This window comes from Coccinella septempunctata, chromosome 1, assembly GCF_907165205.1.
Source record: "Coccinella septempunctata chromosome 1, icCocSept1.1, whole genome shotgun sequence".
Classification (NCBI taxonomy): domain Eukaryota; kingdom Metazoa; phylum Arthropoda; class Insecta; order Coleoptera; family Coccinellidae; genus Coccinella; species Coccinella septempunctata.
The window spans coordinates 61,789,400-61,802,714 of record NC_058189.1 but is presented as its reverse complement, the minus strand read 5'-3'; the positions used below and the strand labels follow the sequence as shown (position 1 = coordinate 61,802,714).

At 33.2% G+C, this 13,315-nt stretch overlaps 2 protein-coding genes across 6 annotated transcripts in view; one reads left to right on the top strand and one right to left on the bottom strand.

Annotated features, from left to right (window-relative positions):
* The window catches only part of LOC123309063 (protein tramtrack, alpha isoform), a 592,303-nt gene that overhangs the window by 274,462 nt on the left and 304,526 nt on the right, over window positions 1-13,315 (top strand). The gene's annotated exons all lie outside the window — the stretch shown is intronic.
* The window catches only part of LOC123309087 (longitudinals lacking protein, isoforms A/B/D/L), a 286,345-nt gene that overhangs the window by 25,087 nt on the left and 247,943 nt on the right, over window positions 1-13,315 (bottom strand). Inside the window, exon 6 of one of the 5 annotated variants that reach the window (XM_044891972.1) lies at window positions 11,661-12,312. The exons of the other annotated variants lie outside the window; for them this stretch is intronic. Coding sequence (XP_044747907.1) covers window positions 11,866-12,312 — 447 coding nt within the window. The 3' untranslated portion in view covers window positions 11,661-11,865. Of the gene's footprint in view, window positions 1-11,660; window positions 12,313-13,315 lie in introns of those variants that run through there. 5 annotated transcript variants of the gene reach the window in all.

The following is a 13,315-nucleotide window of genomic DNA, read 5'->3' as shown; positions in this document are numbered from 1 at the left end:
TTGATTTCTATGATCAGAAAACACATTTTTTTTCTCTTGAACTTTGCACAACATTCCGAGTTCAAATAGCACACTCTGAACAGAAAACTGAAAAATCAGGAGTATCTCAATAAATTCTGTAGTTTCATCATTATGATCAGGAGAAGAACAAAACTTTAGTATTTTTATTTTCCGCTCTTGTATGCCTGGCAACATAATGACTTTTAATGCTGCTTTTTCTCTTAGCCATGTAATTGCAGCTGTCGAAAGGGCATTTGAATCCAGGTGGCTTATTGCACTCGAAATGTATGTGACGGTAAAGAGAAGAGCTATGTTTGTAATTTTTTCCACAAATGCTGCACTGCAGTGCCGTTTTTCCTGAAAGGAGGAGCATAAATCAAAATAATATATACGAAAAATGCGCATTTAAGTAACAAGTTACACAAAAATATCGAGTTTAATGATGAATGGGGCAAAATTGCGAAAAGCAAAAACAAAAACGTTACTTACCTGTGTTGAAAACTGCCTATACAGGGTTTTCCAAGGTGGGTGACCTATAAGACGTTTGCGGATAAATTGTTTATAAAAGTTGGGGGTTTGCGCTTCTAATCTATCTATATCTAATATTTTCACGAAAAAATTAAAAACTGTCAACTCGTCATCGCCTTCCAAAGGCTGTAGCTTGGAAGGGAGGTCGATTTCGACAAAAATTTATAGGAACTACCCCTGCTTATTTTCGTCGAGGAATCATCTCCCTGAGTCCTTCGCATTTGTTGACGGACACCCTGTATATCTCAAAACTACAAATTCAGGCGTAGTTTTCACCTTCCTCTGATAATTATTGTGAATACAAATATGTACTTATTCAATTTTTGATGGATAAATCAACTCATGGAATAATGAAAATAAACATATGTTGCTACTCCAGAAGAATATATTCAGAATAATACCTCAACATAATTGAATCACTTTCAAAATGAAATGTAACTCTTCAAGTAAAATTATGAAAAAAAAAATACAAACATGAATTCTATAACTTGTTGCTTTGGTCACTCGTGCTTCGACAAGTAATGTCTCTTCAAATGGTATTTTCGTGTACTTTTGTAGCCGCATCCATATATGCACTCCAGGCTGATGTTCTTCACTTTGCAGTCCAGATATTTATGTGTGTTCAGGGTCCTCAAATGGCAAAATGTTTTCTGACAACAATCGCACACGTACATTTCTGAAAACGAGATGCGTGAATATTCGGAAGTGAGAGGTTGAGTAGGAATTGTTGGTTGTAATGCAATTTCTATGTTTTCTTTTTCTCGATTCTGTGCATTTTCGATTTGTAATGTCTCAACAGATCTCTTTTACGTCTCGTTTTGTATCCACAACCATATGCACACGGATGTGGTTCTCTAGTGACTAAACAGTCCTGCCCTTTGTGGGACCTCAAGCTGCTCAAGCAGAAAAAAACTTTCAAACAGTTACTACAGGTGAAGACAGTACCTAAAAAAGTTTCGTGTTAATGAAATTTTTGAAGCCCGTGGAAAAAATTATTATAAAGAAATCCTATCAACTGAATTATTTTCGAAACTCCTACATCAATTTTATGAGAGTGACATATGCGATTTGAAAATAAAAATTTGACTCAAAATGACATTATCATTGTTACGATCACCCTGAGATATACAGAGAGTGTAAAAAATAACGCACAAAATTCATATCTTCGGTATTTACTATTTTTGAGAAAAATCCTTCTTCTTTTCATGTGTAATTGAGGAATATTTCAGGCATGAAATGTTCGAACATTTTTCTACAAAATACTAAATACCGAAGATATGAATTTTGTACGTTACTTCTTACTCGCTCTGTATTTGATATTATACACAATTCTCTTCATGAAAATTGAAAATATCTACTGAGATATGAATAATAGATAGTTATTCATGGTACTTATGTGTTATGTTGAAAATAAGTCACGCGAGAAGATTTATATACCACGAGGACGTCAAAAGAATGACATTCATAATGACAGTCATAACTGTTCGATGAAATAAATTGAATATGACTTGTCAAAGAATATAATAGATTTGTAGAACTTATATTGTAAACCAGACAGAATTTGAAAGCTTACTTCGATTGAAAAAAAAAACAAGAAAGAACAATTGTCTGAGGGGAATTCAGAGCAGAGGAGATTTAGTGAATCGAAAAAGAAAACGTAAAATACTTCAAATATATTTGATACTTTTATAAGTCGATAAGTGTTACAGACAATCCAGAAGTACCTCATTGAATCAACAGAAATCATAAATTATATTAAAAAAATTAGTAAAACATATTTAATTTAACGAATAACCCATATTTTCTTGAAATATACAATATAAGAAAGTGAAAGTGAATCAACAGTGCTCAATAGATGAGTCTTAGGAATTTTCGGCTAGAAAAAAAATTCGAACTTCGGCAAAGTCGACTCATCTTAGCGCATTAGCAGAAAATATTTTTGATACAACCCTGCTCTTTCAAATGAGAATTGATCTCTAAAAAATGTCCTAGTCCAAAAATTTCTGAGAATTATCGACCGATGGATCATGCACTGTTGACTCACTCTGTATACATGGAGCACCGCGCAACTGTTGCGGGACTCTCTTTATTATTAAGATTATTTTCATCACGCAAATTTCATTTCAAGAATCCAAAAAAATTATATAAAAATAAATTAATGAAATGATTAAAAGTCCTGGTGTTGACCGATGTAGTTTTCACTTTTAACCAAAGATTATAGAGTAGAAAGAAGCGACTAAAGTGATGTGACCGCCATCTCTTGTTTCAAATGTGTCACTAAGAACCTAAGACTGTTTTGAATATAAATTTGAAGGTATTTTGACATCCTAGTTAAAGCTCTATTTGTTGTCTTCTTCTGTTTTGAATCTCCGGATGTCTGTTTTTTGGTCTCAACAAAGTCGATATTGAAATTCAAGCGATACAATACAAGGAATAGAATTCGAATTTCACGCTCCTCAATTATAAAACAGAAAACTGTTATTTAACAGTACGTTTTCAGCGCCATCTCATTGTCAAACGTGTTCTCACAGACCAAAATGTAGTCGGTTTTTAGCACTAGAGATATGAGGGCGTTTCCTATCTTTTTACTCTATAATCTTTGCTGAAATTAACGTTTAAACCATCAACAACGTATGCTAAGGCCACAGTAGGAAAAAAATATTTAGTTATACCTCGTCTAGGGCCTGAGATCTCTTCATCAAGAAGTTAAAAAACACCGAAGGGTGTGAGTAAAAACTCCAGGGCCTTTAATCATTCCGTACATTAAATACTATTCAAGAATCCAACAGCGAATCTTTCTGGTCTTTAAAATTCAGGTGCCAGTTCTCCCTATTTCCATTTTGGACCTTAGGTGTACCTCTCCTACCAACTTCTCCCATAACATACGTTAAACTATAATCCTCACGATCTCACAGGACATTCCACTGTGCTTGACATTTATATGACGTTTCAGATTATCCATTCTATGACCTTTCAGTCCGCAATAGGGACAAACGTACTTTTTTTCCCTGCCACATTGCCTTCTATGCCTCGATAAACTTTCTGGATTCTTATAACTTTTTCCACACATACAACGGTACCTCCTGGACAAATCTGAAATTGACTTCGTGTTAAGATTGGAAGATAATAATAAGGCAATATAAGTGTGAGTTATATACATTCAAAAAATAATTTTATACAGGATTCTTGATATTCAATCTGCGATAAAAGTACCTCCCATTCCATATCTTAAAATAAAACATAAAAGTCGATAGTTTCGTTGGATTTCAAAATTATTATAAAACGTCAATTATTGGAATAATTGAAACTCAATCTAACTCCTCTCAATTTTCAGGTTTTTTTTCACAAATCCAAAAAGTAAAGAAATAACCCTTCAAATAAGCACATACTCATACTCCCCAGTTGTGGCTGTCGACATTTTATGATTATTGTCACATCAAATATTATACCAAACAACCATTCATGAAATGAAAAAATTATCTGTATTAAACACTTTATTTTGACAAATAGTTACATTTCATACCAACATTAAACTTGATTTCAACGTGCATATTTATAACTAACGAAATATAGGTACTCATAGTGAAAAATAGTATTCTTTGAGACCAAGAACCATATAATTTATAAATAAATAAGGGACAAATGATTCAGGTTGACTAGAAGAAAGAAAAACAGTAAAAGTGACTGCAGGAATTGCGTCAACATTTCATAGTTTATTGTTCCCTCAATTTCATCATAACAAATCTGTTTCTTTTCCGCCTAGTCACCCCTTGAAATATGTCCAATGATCTACTGAATTTCAGATTTCAGTGCACAATTTCTTAGGAAATATTGGAACACTACTCATCCATTTCAGGCAATAATTTTCCAGCATATCCATGTATTCGACCTAGATGCGTTTCCAAGTGGTATTTCCTTTTGAAGGACTTTGGACAACCTGGACAAGGGAACCTTCCTGTTTTTCCACAGTCCTTCCGCTTATGCAACTTCAGGGACGAAAGAAAGCGGTAAGATCTGTTGCAAGCATCGCACACGAACTCTGCAAAGAAAATATTCAGTAGTGTAATATTACAGGGGTTGAATAAACCGAGAGTTTTACCATCAAATCTGTTCATATTATACGTACATATACGAGTACTAATCGTTTTCTCTTCACATACTCAGACTGAACATTAGTTATAGGAAAAAACGGGTGAGAAAAAAAATTGTATGTGACCACAAAAAGTTTTATTGAAAATCGTACAGCTTCCATGAATTTAATATTTTGAGTTTTTCAATCTTACCCAAGCAAGGCACCTAGTGGTTTTTTATATAGAATTATTGATTTAATCTTTCACAAACATTTCTTATCTAGATTTCTTCTACTCAGTAAATATTTGTAAGAGTCATCATTTCCAAAAAAAAAATATAATAAAATGATGAGAGGAGAAGTGAGTAGTGACAAATGTTAGTCTCATATTGATCTTGTATAACTTTTTTGAACAACTTTCATGAAAACTGAGTTGTACAGGGTGGGCAAAATTCGTTGTCTACTGAGGGGATCTCGACAACTATACGAGCTAGAGAAAACGGATGACATATTTCCAAGCTCTTTTTCAGAGGCACAAAGAATGGTGAAAACCGTAGCCTCTTATGATTTTTCGTTTCTGAGTTATTAGCAAAAATGAGATTTTGACGGTTTCGAGAAGTTCTCATAATTTTTCTGCTTTGAAGTTACAGATCTGAAACTTGAACCCTCTTAGGCACTTTTATATGTAGAATCTACTGACAAAAGATTGTTTTCCAATTCAAAAAAAATTTGCATTTAAAAAAATTAAAAATCGCCTAATGATTCGAAATGTAGAAATATTTTGAGCTCGTCAGTAGATTCTACGTAAAAAAGTGCCTGTAGAAGGTTCAAGTTTCAGATCTGTAACTTCTAAGACAAAAAGTTATGAGAACTTTTCGAAATCGTCAAAATCTCATTTTTTGCTAATAACTCAAAAACGATGAATCGTAGGAGGTTACGGTTTTCACCATTCTTTGTTTCTCTGAAAAAGAACTAGAAAATGTGGTATCCGTTTCTGCTATCTCTCATAGTTCTCGAGATCCTCTCAGTAGACAACGAATTTTGCCCACCCTGTACATACTAGTTTTGATAAATATAAAGTTTTCGAATATAAAACTTAAATCAACCTTCCCTAACAAACAACTTCAAGAATCCAAAAAAACATAAAATAAATTTGAAGAAATAAATAATATTCAGTTTTCTTCAGTACTTTTAAAAGTAACAGTCCCCAAAACACCATAGAACTTTCGTGGTCAAATCGTGGATCCTGACTTTCTCTGCCAGGCCACGCCATGTATCCTTAACTTATGGCCATCTAAATGTGTCCTTCTCTTGAACGACTTTGGACAATTTGGGCAAGGAAATCTACCTGATTTTCCACAGTCTTTCTGTTTATGTAACGTCAATGATCTAGCCTTTTGATAAGATCTGCCACAGGCATCACATCTAAACGCTGAAATGAGAACATTTAGGAAACTTTGAATTTAAAATCGAGGAAAATACTTGTTTATTCATACACCTAATGAATATTATTTCATATTTACATAGGTAGGTGTTACTAGGACATTTGATCAGGAATACAATCCCGATAATCATTCATAAACAATAATAATTGAACAAAAAAACACCACGAGATAAATTAGAAGGATGATCTTCATAGAAGGATAACATATTTTTTATTCTGTAATCTAGCTGAAAACAAAGCTAAAGATGTTGACACAGAACAATTTGCCTTTTTTTCTAGACTCATTTAAGGAATTGAAGAAAACAAATATTTCATTCATATTTTACTGATAACCTGTTGTAGTAACGCATGAAGTTTTGTTGAATAATTCGAAAATATTAATGTAATTTCTTTTTATTTAATTGCACTGAAATGACTCAAATTGTACAAAAAATCGAATGAAATTAAAATAAAAAATCAATTATTCAGAACCTGCTTTTATTCATGCATTGTTAATCTAAATCAATCGAATAATACAATACAATTACAACAAATATAACAAAAATCAAGTAATTCCAAAAATTCGTAATTTGTACATGTCATTGACGTTGACAGACAATGCAACATGAGATTGTGAGATTTGAGTGAATATAGAATATACAATTTAGAATATTCATTCGGTTGTGTCTAGTGGTAAGTTTCCCAAACATTTGAGACCGGTGTCCCAAAAGTATTTTTTCATATTAGTGATCAATTTAATCCTCAACAAATATTTCTTGTCTAATGTGTTCAGATGATTCTGACATGATAATTATTGATATACGTAGTTTTCAAATATGAAAAGTTATCCCTTCATCATCAACTTTTCAGAAACAACATTAACCAGTCAATAAAATTAAAAAGCGTAACATACTAGACAAGTTTCAAGAGATAGGTCCATCTAAGAACAATCCGCTTATTGAATTCTGAGGAAATAACAGTCCTCAAAATATTACAGATCTGTCGTTGTGATTCTTGACTTTCTCTGCCAAGCAACACCATGAATCCTGTGCATGTGTCCATCTAAATGTGTCTTTCTCTTGAATGATTTCGGACAAATTGGACATGGAAATGAACCTGATTTTCCACAGTCTTTCTTTTTATGTAAAATCAAGGATACAACCTTTTCATAAGATTTATTGCAAGCATCACACCTAAACGCTGAAATGAAAAAGTTATTATAGGCTTCGAATTCCAAATCGAGGAAAACTTGATTATTCAAACAAATTTACATTGCGATTTTCCACATATTCATTTCAAAGCCTGAAAATTGAGGTGTTGAGTGTATTTTGAGACAACATATACAAATGAGAATGTGGAATCTGTTGTTTCTATTTGTTAGCTTCCCCAAAATTTGATCCTAGTTGTACAGTTCAAGTGCAAGTTGAGTTGAGTGTTAAATCCAACTCAAAATCAAAATTCAACTATAGCAGACCATACGACATCGTTCATCAAAATCATCAGAGAAATGAAAAGAAGTTAACAACATATAAAACCGACATTGTTTGAAAATTTTATTTAATTTTGTATCGTATTGATTTTACAACATGAAATTTCATGAATACATATCCATCATAAAAACTTCAAAATAAATATCTTCTACGGCTTCAACAAATAATAAATCGTATATGTACGTACAACATCCGGTATGTATAACTTAAACTATTTTCCACAAAATTAAAACAATCTACGAAATCCTCATTTTCATGTATTCGTCATAATGCATGTTACACATATGCTTCAACATGCTGGATTTGTGTTTTGCCCTATATGAGCAAACAGAACAGCTGAAACATGGTTCTTTCTGACATTCATATTTCTGATGTCTCCATAGTGATCTCGCTACTTTATATGATCTACCACACACTGCACAGTCATAGGAATTATCTAAAACAAAATAGTGTCAGTAATAGAACTGCAAAGTGTATCCACATCATTGGATAAATCGAAGAGAGATTGGTAACTTTTACATTTTTCCAATAAAAAATATAATATATTTATTGGACTAAACGCTTTCATAATCATAAAGCAAACAGAGCCTAATTTGCTCAATATTTGTTAGAACATAAAATTATTACGACAAGAATATCAGTGAAACAGGTATTCCTCATCATTTGGATTTCCATTATTCTCAACGAATACATTTGTGTGTTTGAAATCTTGGAGACTTTATACTTTCCTCAAAAGATTTCTTCATTGGAATACCTTTCGTTTTATGAAGGATATTTGGCACAAAGAGTAACAAATCGATTTATATCTTTCAACTCTTTATTATGATCAAACAAAAACTTTATTCAATGAAACGATACATTGAAATTTAATTTAACTAAAGGCTTCTGTTGAAAGACCTATTCCATCATATTATCTTTAATCGCATATCACAGTTCATGTTTATTCACAAACTCCATTATTGTGAGGACTTCTGGAACACTATAAGACTATTGCAGGGGTAACTATGTACCTATACCAAAGAATATAAATAGAGCATAATTCATATAACTTATATACAGTTGGGTTTTGGGTACCATGCTTCATAAGCAAATATGACATCAACTGAAGATTTTGACTGATAGCGTAGGCAACAAACTGACAGTAATAATAACCTAAGATGAAACAACATTCAGAGTGTTTCATTCAGAGGCTTTCAGTGCAGATGCAGGACAATTTGGACAGTCTGAATCAGCGTTCGAAACACGCGAATATTTTGAATGCTGTCTTCCCTTATTAAAAATTTGATGTACAGGGTGTGTAACAAGATTTGGAATAAGAAATGCTATTTTCTCAGTCCCCATCTGTGCTATCAACAAGACATTATGAGTCAATATTTTGTTTTAGCTTCTTGAAATTTTCATGAAAATGCATGAAGACGTTGAACGGATCTGGACCTGCACAGAAAGTCTGAATATCTGTATCATTCGTGTGAAACAAACCTGTATGTTATAGAGTGGTGAACATTAAACATTTTATATATAATAAAGGTAATTTTCAAGATTGAAACCTACTAAATACAAATTTGTACAATAATAAATAAGAAACAGAAATATATAAACTTTTCATTATAAACCGTGTTTGGTATAAATGTGGTTCTTCACAGTGCTTTTTCTTTTTGTCATGAAGTTACACCCTTCTATGGGACACATGAAGGATGGTGGCTTATCACATTCAAATTCTATATGGCGATGAAATGATGACTGATATTTGTATTCTCTTCCGCATTTTCGACACAGGTAAGGTTTACGACCTGAAACAATCACATATTAATGATTTGTTTGTCTATAAGTATTCTGCAAGAATTAATTCAATTCGAGCCATCTAATGTGAATATTTTATACCAACAGCGTCTAGCGAAGTACAGTTAATTCTTCAGATGTCTCAGACGAAAAATGTTTGTCACATCTTCTATCTCAGCCTATCATTTTTTTTAAGTTAGGTACAAGAAGCCATGATTTATTATTCCGATTGTCTGTTTTTTAATTATAATTAATAATAATGAATAACTGGAAATATTTTAAGAGGAACATGCATTTCCCACTTTGCATTGAAATAGATCGATTGGACCTAAAAGAGAAATAATTTCCCAAAAAGATTGAACATTTAATGAAACAACAAAAATATAATAATCTATGAAGGGATGCTAATGAACCCATAGCAACTTAGGCTAAACTTCGAATAAAGTGTGAATTGTAAAGGAGAAGCTCTTGAACATAATATTATTTTTTTATAAATTCAAATGGAAGTTTTTGAAACAGTTTCGTGATCCAGTGAAACAGAGCCTGCGATCACATTTTTCGCATTTCATTCGAGACATTCCATTCACGCATAATCTGCATCTTCCCTTGCTGGTATGAACTGGCCAGTGACCATGAAACTCCACGAATGGTACTTCATCTGAATGTTGCATACCTGACTGGGGAAAAGTCATATCTGAAACGATAATGATCATGTAGAAAGTGCGAGTTTGAAGCTTGATAATTGTGTAAGATTCTGGAGTAGAATTGAACTACGAATATCTATACTTATTGTTTCACTCAAATATGCTGAGGGAACGTGATGTAGCAACAACAATAATTGCAACTTGAACAAGTAGTGTGTTGGCTAAACGAAGGTTCAGCTCAACAAGAAGTTGCTTTCCCTCACCGGGTTTCACAGAGTGTAGTTAATGGAGTGTGGAATCGCCCTCGTACTAGTGGAAGTACTGCGTATACCTACTCATGAGGGTGGAAGAGCAAGAGCTACAAGATCGGCTAATAGGGTTCACTGCACGACGTAACACCTTCATCACAGCATCAGGAATCCGAAATATGTTGCAAAGCTTCAATTTGAGGGCAGGTACGCGTTTGAGTAGGTATCAGCAGCATTGTATAAAGACTGCAATCTTTATACAATGTCAGTAGCGTGTAAGATATCGTTAGGTTCTCGAACATCTCCTTTGTTTTGCTTTATAAGGACAGCGTTAACACTCATATGAGCGAGGAACTCCGCATTCGTGGTGATTGTAAACTTTTTGTGTGTGTCTTTTTCCACAATCAAAAGATAACAGTAAACATTCAGAATTGAAATACATATGGAATACACATTTGAAATACAAGAATATCCTGATTTGAGTAAAAATAGTTCTGCAACAACGGAAATAAATAAAAGAGAGTACGATTTTTTTCAATAAGGAAAAAGTTTGAAGGGAAAACTTTATCGAAATTATGTACATCATGCTGTCGTTCATTAATTTTTGGTGAAGGATCAATTGCAGATTGTATTTCACCGATTTCACATTTAATTTCTAAAAAAAAAACAACTTAAAACATCAAAAATAATTATATTTTAACATTTGTACAAATAAATAAAATATTGGTGAATAATTTACAATTGATACAGTGTTGGATTAAATATATTCGATTGAATGTTTCCTCCACATATGCTTCTTCAAATTTCCTCTGAGTTTAGAAGAAAAAGAACAAAGTTCGCAAATGAACTCTGGTTGTTTTCCACATTCATGTTTGAGGTGACTATAAAGACTACGTCGATGTTTGTATTTCTTGTCACATCTATTGCAAGCGAAACCATCTGAAAAATTATTCGAATAGTATCGGGTTTTATAATAACGACCGTGTTTATCTAGAAATGAAAATAACAGAGAAAAATTTAAATATTTCAATGGAGTACGATGAGAGAGATTTGGGATGCATATGGCAGAACAGCATATTTTTCCTGGAATTTTTTTCATTTCATTAACCTCTTCAAAGTCTTATTCTAGCGAAAAAAATCTTATCATGTTTTCTATCTGCATCCATTCAACGAAATGGATTGGTTTGTATATTACGCTTACCTTACTTATAATAATGTGATCTTGATGTGTGTCTTGAAGAACAGTAACAAATCGAAACTTTCCTCTACTGATGTTATAAAAACTTCATCAATTCACATGATGACTTACACCTAATAGCAGGAATGTCAATAATAATGTAATGGTCGATCAAAATTTTAATCCGCCATCAAAACTGTTTAATGGGGGATTAAAATAATGATGGACCATTAAATTATTATTGACATTCCCTTAACTGTACGTTAATGTGTTAGGATTATCAAACTAGAGAAATGAATACATTCGGAGTAACTTTTTATTTTAATCAATCAACAAATCTGTTTCACAAACATCACAAACATTATATCCAGAAAGGACCTATAAATTAACAAGATATGACTAAATACAAAAAAGTGTATCGTTCCAAATTTAACAGTCGTTTAGTGCCATCCTAGTAGGATTCTATGTACCCCGAATCTAAGTGACAAACATGAATGATAAAGGTATCTAATGACGAAGACCAAAGACACTAGAGAAAGAATTAGTGTTCAATTTCTCCATGCCCATGGTCAACGACTTGCAAGTGCTCTTAAAACAGTATCCTGTGTACATTTTTGGATTGGGAAGGTTCAGAAATTTGGCTACAGCCGAAGGTATTTTACCGAATGTGTTCTGGCCGACTACATTAGCCGAACATTTGCCATCCCTGTAGTTGACAAAGAAACGTCGATGTGCTGTGTGAATTGGTCGGAGAGCAGCATACTTCCTGTAGTAGTATGCGTAGTTCAAGGTGTCTTCACCTTCGTCTATTATTCTGGCTACTCGGGGGAACAGGGAATCTGGATCATTTATTGTGAAGGATATAGTCGAACCTGAGTCCTCAATGTCGTCTATGGTGATATAGCTCAGCTCGATACGGCTCATGGAGCCTGCTACTCCGAAAATGAGTGCTACCTGAAAGAAAGAAGATTCACGATTGTTCACTATTCACTTTTCAAGTTTCAAAATAATGCATTGTAGATTGGTAGATGACCTGTCGGGCATAGGAAATGGAAGACCAAAATATGGGAGGGCTGAAATTTTGAGACACTCGATAAAATAAGGCGAAAATGAAAAAAGAGCACACTGGAACAAAAAAAATTATACCCAGTAGCTCAGAACTAGTAGGCATTTGTCAGAAACCACCCTGTATAGGCGAAACTCGGATAGTTGCTTCAGTTTAAAACATGCTCGAGTTAAGAATACACCATGTTAGGAATGGTGGTTCTATTGTAGGCAAGAAGTCTTGCAAAACATCCAAATCCGGCTTTTACTAAGTTTGTCTAAGCCTCATCCTATATACAGGTAAGTATCTCAAATGGCTTGATTTTGGCTGTTTCTGGTACTTCTAAATAGGTGAAAACGTTGAGAGGAGTCCTGGGCTCGATTTTCGTGAAAAGTCCGTTGGTGGACACCATTTCACGATATCTACATTTGTCTTGAAGTTATAACCAAATTTTGATATATTTTATCGATTTCGAAAATGCGGCATAATTTCTTTATTTACGAAAATATCTCAAAACGATAGAAACTTTCTACAGCCCCTTTTTTACTGGGAATACGATACTATATTCAATTTTTCTTCATCTCCTGTACTAAGGGTGAAAAAAGCAACTTCGTTATTTTAAATTATTTTGAATGCATTTTTTTTTATCTTATGTAATACAAAGAAAAAATAGTTTTTCAGAAAAATATATATGTCGATATATTACTTACATCACTAAATTTGGTTATATACAGGGTGTATTTAAAGGTGAAGCTTTAACAGAAGGTAGAACTGGTCAAAATGAAGCGTTTCACCAAAAATAACCTACACAAAACTTTCAAAATGATAATTTTGAAAAAAAAATGAAAATTGCTACTGAAATAGATCCTAATACGACCCTTGACCGTTTGTTAGCTGAATTATCGCAAAGCA